The sequence below is a fragment of the Hakea prostrata genome, chromosome 10 (genome assembly GCF_041222555.1).
Source record: "Hakea prostrata isolate BN-2017 chromosome 10, UWA_Hpros_2, whole genome shotgun sequence".
Lineage (NCBI taxonomy): Eukaryota > Viridiplantae > Streptophyta > Magnoliopsida > Proteales > Proteaceae > Hakea > Hakea prostrata.
Window position 1 is genome coordinate 3,546,236 of NC_142609.1, and position 7,743 is coordinate 3,553,978.

Consider the following 7,743-nt stretch of genomic DNA (forward strand, 5'->3'; position numbering starts at 1 on the left):
AAAAGTTGGTGGTTGTTTTAATTATAAGTGAACAATTTGCCAAGGGGCTGATAAACATTGCTGAGGTGGTTGTGTGTCTGTCCATGTCTCTATCTCGGGTTAGCCCGGTTTAATTTTGAATTATTAGAATCAAAATCAGAATCATGATCAAGACCAAAAACCAAGCAACGGATCAAAACAACAAATGATAATTCTAAACCTGCCCTTGGCCCTGACCTGATAAATTTTGAGTCCAAGAACTGCTAGGTTTCAAAGTGAATCAAGACGATCCCCACCCCCAAGCTTGTCAGAACTTATTTTTCTGTAAATTTAAATCAATTGAACATCTACAGTGGCATTCAAGACCTAGGATGTAATGTTGAAATAAACAGTGTAAGTTTCATCTCTCAAGCTCAGCAGTGGCATTAGTAGGAAATTCCTGCTTGCTCCTTTGGCCACAAAGCTGATGGGATGATATTCAGCAATTCCACTATTCATGCTAAAGCTAACGGCCTGCCGGAATCCAGCATCCGCAGTCTCGGACTGGCAGCTGAGCTTAGCACTTGTGGGTACATTGTTATTCAACCCACTATGAACAAAACATTTCTGATGCATCTGTGACTCCAAGGAAACTGAGTTTTTCTTCCCATCTAATCCAGGTACCACCCTAAAAGTGGACAACCCTTCGTTACCACTAGCACTTGCCACAGTAATGTTGCCATTTGGTCCTTGTTGCACCACCTTCATCCCGGGAAGGTCAAATGGCTCTAGCATAACAAACTTGCCAATAGCATCTACTGGTGAAGAGATTTGGGAAGAATTCATGTCTTTTAAGATTAGTCTGAAAGTGGCATAAACAGTAAAACTTGTGCCTGGTTCCGGCAACTTATCCATTGTGACGGCATTGTTTCTGTTCATTAGGACCAACGTTGCATTGCCAACCACTTGAGAAAGAGACACCAGCTGTGAATTATAAGCTTTTGGGATTGCTGTTATCCAGTCCGAGGGTGACCTTGCGGCTCCTGTCTTAATGTCCCAGTCACCACTAGTCAGACCTGCCAGAAGGTAAGGTCCGTAAAGAATTGCCTGAATAGATTTGTACTCAGGTCGATCATCTGAAATACATCCAAAGAGATTGTTAGTTGTCTCAAGAGTGCAAAATAGATAAGTATGTGTGCTATCAATGGAAGTACTAATATACACAATGCTTGGCCTGGTGGTTCAGCTTAAGGTATAAAATGAACACTGAGAATTTCCAGTCATGTTACCTTGTATGGCTTCTATGCGCAGACCAAGAGGTAGCCGAAGTGTCAATTTGTCTCCAGAACTCCATTGTCTTGTCACAGACAAGAAATTACCTAGTCATGCGTACATTGAAGAGTTAACCAACCACTGTTTATGCCATAATTCTGTTACATATGTTGCACATAATTATGCATAAATGTCTTAACATATCAAAGTAGGTAATTTTAAAATCCTTTCGATACATTACGGGGAAGAACATGACACAAAATTAAGGGATGAAATCAAAGAGAAAACTAGATTATAATCCATACCTGGTTGAGGTAGATGCAGGGGCTGCTGCACATTTAATGTGGCCCTAGCACCATTCGAATACGTCCAAGATGGAACCCGCAAATTCAATTTTGACGATTGGCTTGTTCGCTGGATAAAATAGACACAAGACCAAATTCATTGGAACCACTTACTGAAGTAAATCAAATCATCTGTAACTAGAGAAAGATATTACCGGTCCACTTGGAAGAAAAAATTGCAATACAAGGAAGAACCTCAAAGAAATTTCAAAAAATTGGAATTAGGACTAAAATGAAATACATCTTCATGAGGTTAGTACATTGGCTCTGTACATAATACCTCTTTTGTGGAAACTGTCAAAGTGACACGAAGGTAAGAATCCCATGAAACAACAGGTTCTACTGTCTGATTTATCACAATATGTCCAGATTTCCAATCAACAGTACTTGATATAAACTGAATTATGTAAAGCCCTGGAAGTTTCCCCTCCTCCTCAAAGTAAACTGAATCTCCCAACTTTGAAAAAGATTCAGTTGCTACAGAAGCATGATGAAGGATTAGCAAATTATATAATTACAGAGCAAACACAATCCTATTAGAATGAATCCTCAAAAAATTGGTGAAGGTGAGTTTCAATTTCATCCCCCCCCAAAAAAAAAAAGAAAAAACAAAACGAACAAATCATCAGTGCTATTTGTGTTTGGTGTGAGTGGATCAGGATGATCTACAACCCAAATAAGGGCTGGAAGGAGAGGGGCACACCCTCTGTAAAATTGCACACACAGAAGAAAATGGAACAATTAAAATTTTGAATATCCATAAAAGTTAAACACTATATGCCTCTAGTATAGACCTGTCCCATAGCAACACCAGAAAGTGTCAAACTTTGTTCCCCATCCATGAATACTGACAGCCTTCGAAACTCCCCGGCCCATAGGGAGCATGTAGATCATTACTCCAGGCTCCCTTCCTCTCTGGATACTAAGAACACCATTTGTCAGTGCACGCTCATAATAGTCTGCATAAGACATTTCCTTGGTCCATCTAAAAAGGTGGCGAGAAACCTACACAGGAAAGAATGAGTTTGAAACATGTAAATTTAGTTCTTACTGTAAACAGCTCCATTGCCAAGCAAATAAAATGGAAAATAGAAAAACAAATTAAGATGTTCTGTTTGCAAAAGAATGTGAACATAGAATATCTGTATGCTAATCAAGATAAACTCAATTGCATAAACCATCCACCTCTGCTGTCTAGGAATTCCGTTTTTATCCCCAATTCTCTTAATCTACAGTCTATTGGAAGCCAGATGCAGATGTACCCCACATCTGTAGCAACCAAGCGCATCATCTGGTCCATCATATGGTCATTCTTTAAGAGAACATCCACTGTATGCATTGAATACTCTAACTAGGACCAATTATTATGAAATAGAAAAGGGTAATACCTTTAACATGTTGTATGTAGCGCAAGATTCTTCATTCTCTGTCTGTAGTGTGTCTGCAAGGCGTTTTGCGTCAGTCCTGCAAATAGATCAAGAGAGAACAGTGTAAAATACTGCACATCCCTAATCACCAAACTGATGCCTTAAAAGAGTATATTGTAAATCTTATAATTATGATTCATGTCCCATCACAACCAACCCTAGATGTCATGGGATCTAGGTTGGGAGGGGGGAGATATCAAGGCAACACCAAACAACATGACAGGACTTTGTCTAGGAAAAACCAAAGTGCTTGGACACCAAGGTGTCACCTCAGCAACCATGCAGCCAACAGTATGAGGTGCCAGGAAAACATAGCTCTGGACAATTGTTTGAATAAAACAGAAGGATGCGCCATATTACCAGTGCTCATTAACTGATGTTCCAGCACTAGCATAGCTGTGTGAAGAATTAACAATATCCATAAAATATCTTCCTATTTCCTGCAACACCAAATAAAACAAATAAAATGGTAGACTTATAGGAAAAATGGTAGCCTATCAAAATTTACTATGTACATTTTAACTGAGAAGCTCCCTACTGGAATTATGGGGCACTGATACATGAAAAAGAAGCAACACAAAATTGAAATTTCAACAAATAGTAATGAAGTAACCGACCTTAGGTAGAGGTTAAATCATTTATTGGTAACCTATGAGTCTCCAACAATAAAACATAAATTTGTAACCCAAAAAAAGAAAAGAGAAAAAAGAAAAAAAGAAAAAAAAGAAAAGAAGAAGATAAAGTTATAATAGGAATTCCCTTGAGAATGGTAAGCACCCAAGCCTCAAATACAGGCAACAGAATCATTTGCAAAATCTACATTCCAGTCAGTAATTCCTAGGTTGAAAAATCTCTTAAATGTCAAGAGAAAACTCTTCTTTCAAACAAATATATTTACCACGAGAAATTAAATGCTACAATAAGTAAATGTACGATATAACAGAAGGGAAGCACTTGAACTCAAAAACAATGAACCAACATACCTTATAAAGTGGATCACCAGTAGTTTCATATCGCATTTGAGATCCAATGACAATTGGGATATGAGTATTGGCATGAAAGCCGGTAATACTATCCACCTACAAGGAAACCACAGGAAAATAGAACATCTAATAAATTCTAATCATAAGAACAATTAATGACACGTTTTTAAAATAAAAGGATTGTTCCCTAACTCCAGGACCATTGTCTCCTGAAAGAAAAAGATTCCCATGGGGGGCAGGGATGGGATCCTTTAAAAAGAAGATAAGGAAAAAATAACAATTACCAAAGAAGATGATTGTATGAAAAAAATGAAAATAACAATTACCTTCATTGCAAGCAAACCTAGAAAGCATGGCTTATCAAAAAGGTGGGCTAATGTCAAATGCTTCTGATCATTCTGCAGATTTTAAAATAAGGATCACGTCAGAAACTTATTTGGACTTGGTGTATTAAAGGGCAAACAAAGATCCAATAAACAAACTGCCATCAAAGTTTGTCAACCTAGAAATGAAAATCTCGTAACCTTTTTTCTTTTCTTTTGGCATGAAAAAATTGTAACTTATCCTATCATTAACTTAAAAGAGCTTCTTTCTTAAACTGTAGTTGCTGATCTTTATAGCACATGCATCTCTACAACAAACTATTGCAAAATGTCGAAGTGGCTGACACAGATATCAATTGTTTTACACTTGCAGGGTCAAATTTGTGCCTGAAACGCTACCTAGTGAGCGATCACCAAATAGAAGTAGAGGGCAACTATCTAGTTTGAAAACAAAGATGGAGCAAAATGGTAAAACAGAAGTCAAGTGAAGCCTACAAAGCAAGAACAGAATATTTCTGAGTAGCTAACAAACTAAGAAAATAATATGAAACTCACAGATATATGCATTTTACCGTTATGCTATACAAGTTATAAAGGACATCATTCATGCCGCCGAATTCTTCATTAAGTGACAGCCAATGTCTTTCGATAGTAAATTTTGATATGACATTTTGGACACGGTTGTAGAAGTACTCAACCATATAGACCACCATTTTTAAAGCTTGAGTATTGTTAGCAAATGTGTATTGATCCAAAAGGCCTGCCAGGACCTGTCAAAGTAAATATGAAAAATATTTATCATACCAACATAACTAGTGAATTTGAATCCACTTAACAGGAGTCTTGAACTATGAATATATTACCTTATGAATTGTGTAGTATGGTGCCCACACGACTTTTATAGCTTCCACACGGTCAAATAGCTCAGATGGAAAAGCTGACAGGTAACCTGTGCCCATTTTCTTCTGACATGCATCAAGTGCAGAAACTACTGCAGACATTTTCTCATGTAGAGTGTCATTGTGAGTGCTAGCCCACATAAGTGCTGAAGCACTCAAATAATGCCCTTCAAGATGCAAACATGAAGCAGGTTGTCATAAAAGATGAAGAAGAAATGTGGACCTGCTTCAAGAAGTTGATATATTTTTAACCAAATTGGACTTCAACCTAGTTGGGTTCAAAGTTAAGCATGGATTTCAGCCGGAGATATATTTTTATTAGGTAATATAATCCCACAGAGATTCCTTAAAATACTTTATAGAAATGATCAATCATTTAAAATTTAATCCCCGATAATGATGGTGAGACAATTCATAACCTGTTCCACCAACCCTCTCATTTTGCTGATCTCAGCCTAAACTATTGTCATAAATATGTGATAGTCAAGGGTCCAATAAGAAACCTATAAGGGTACTCTAAACCTTTTCATGTTCATCATGGAAGAAATTCAGTGGAAATGGAGGTTGGCTAGCCAAATTTTGTGTTTTGTGGGAGCAAATCTGTGATACATTGATTGTTTATGAACTACCAGCTAACCATGCCTAAACCAACAAATGAAAGGTTTGTCACTGAACTACTCTGTAAATGTATGAAATTCAACGGTAGGACAGGATACATATTTTCCATTCCCTTTTAAAAAATTTAAAAAAAAAATCTGTTGTTAAGCTCCAAAGAAGTTCAACTAAATGGCACAATTGACTACAAGTCAAGTAACGATGCTTATGCTTTCTAGAATACCCTACAACCAAGCAGGAACATATAACAAACATCTATGGCCAAAGAAAAAGGTGGCACATATAAATGGTGTCTTGGACTTATCTTAAGGCCTATGAACTATTCTACTCTTCATATTTTAGTTCCATGAACCAATGTTCCTATTCCTATCCACTTTTAGCCCATCTTAACTGCTGTATTGACATCAAATAAACAAGTTGTGGTAAAACTCTGCCAAACTAAATTTACAGAAAAAAGGTCGTTTGGGGGGGGGGGGGGACTGCTAAAGCCTATTACATCATAGAGGTATTCTCACAGTCAATTAAGCCCTGATAAGTGAAGTCTCCAGCCCCAATCAATATGCCCTGATAACTGAAGCTAAACAAATTTCCAGCTCCAATCAGTATATGGAAATGAAATGAAATAAAGGCCAAAGAAGAAACAAGCAAGAGCAACAATTTAAGCTAATTCATCCAAAATAAGAGAAAAGGAATGAACTAACCCACGAAATGACCTCGAAGCTCACAATCTGGTGCCTCCCATCCTCCATAGGGTTTTCCAGGAGTTGGCAAACCTGCAGTTTTTCTAAAACTCCAGACCAAGCTATCCACATCCAACATCAACAAGTACTCCAAATTTGTTTGCTGAGCCCAACCGTGTCGAGAATTTGGAGCCAATCTCACATCATGTAGCGACAGCTCCTTGAGAAAATTTCCTACTCCTTGACCCTTATTATGCACTTGAGGGTGCTTCATTTTACCATACATCAGTGCCCAACTCTGTTCCTTCCCTTCTTCCAACAAAGCTTTCCGAGGAAGCAAATTGGCCCATGCGGAATCATCTGTTGGAGTAACATGATAATGCGAAAACATCTCTGCCTTCCAAGTTTCATTATCGGAAGACGAGAGCTCATACCTTAAAGTGTGGGATGCAAGCTCTGCAAAGTAGCTCGCGCACTCCTTTCCATATACAAAACCCGAGCAGAACACATGAAAGAGTAGCAAGAACACAGAAAACATGAATTTCTCCATTTTCTTCGGAACCCAAATCTCAAAGAGTTGAACATGAACAGGGTTCTAGCTTCTCATAGATTTAAGTTCAAGAAATCGACTCCACAGCGGAAGCAATCGGTTGCCCAGTTTGAAAAATTGATGGCTCTCCTGACTCCGACATGCCGTCGCTGTAGTTTGGCGTTGAGAGGTCGACAAGTGGAAGTCACCACATTAACGACTCTCTCTCTTGGCCCAACAGTTGCGTTGATCGTTGGTCATGTTTGCCGAAAAAACAAAAAAAAAGTCGATCACTTGGTCATAGTCATACACACGAAGAAGTAGGTAATGAAGTTTAGAAAGTATATCCGTCCGTTTGGTTTTATTTGATAATGGAATTTTTTTATAAATTTTTTCTTATGAGTGTTATTTTAGTATATTTATTTTCAATGGAAATTAAAACGGTTGGATTCTTAGCATAAATAGTTAGATTTATCCTAAACAATATGTAGGCTTAGATTAATTATTGGGTTAATAATTAATGAAGGTCTCAACACGACCGATGCACCTGTCATTAGGTTAGAGATAGGTCAAACGGGCCAAATGTTGAAGTGAATTAGAATTTAAGATTGCTATTATAAATAGCTATGATGAGATCTTTCCAATCAGTTAAGTTCTTTTGTTCTCTATTGGAGAAGGTTTCGTACAGATTTAATATTCAAGGTTTGGATTAA

The 7,743-nt window shown here is 37.6% G+C and overlaps 1 protein-coding gene across 1 annotated transcript; it reads right to left on the reverse strand.

The window, feature by feature from the left end:
• Positions 1–205: 205 nt before the first annotated feature.
• On the reverse strand, positions 206–7,280 carry LOC149001537 (uncharacterized). The gene is made up of 12 exons (XM_089137477.1): positions 6,523–7,280; positions 5,171–5,373; positions 4,880–5,077; positions 4,311–4,382; positions 3,985–4,080; positions 3,362–3,441; positions 2,963–3,038; positions 2,369–2,579; positions 1,855–2,051; positions 1,536–1,644; positions 1,248–1,337; positions 206–1,094 (listed from the first exon to the last, which is right to left on the reverse strand). The coding sequence occupies exons 1-12, from the start codon at positions 7,049–7,051 to the stop codon at positions 346–348; spliced, it is 2,610 nt and encodes an 869-aa protein (XP_088993603.1). The 5' UTR covers positions 7,052–7,280; the 3' UTR covers positions 206–345.
• Positions 7,281–7,743: the final 463 nt, after the last annotated feature.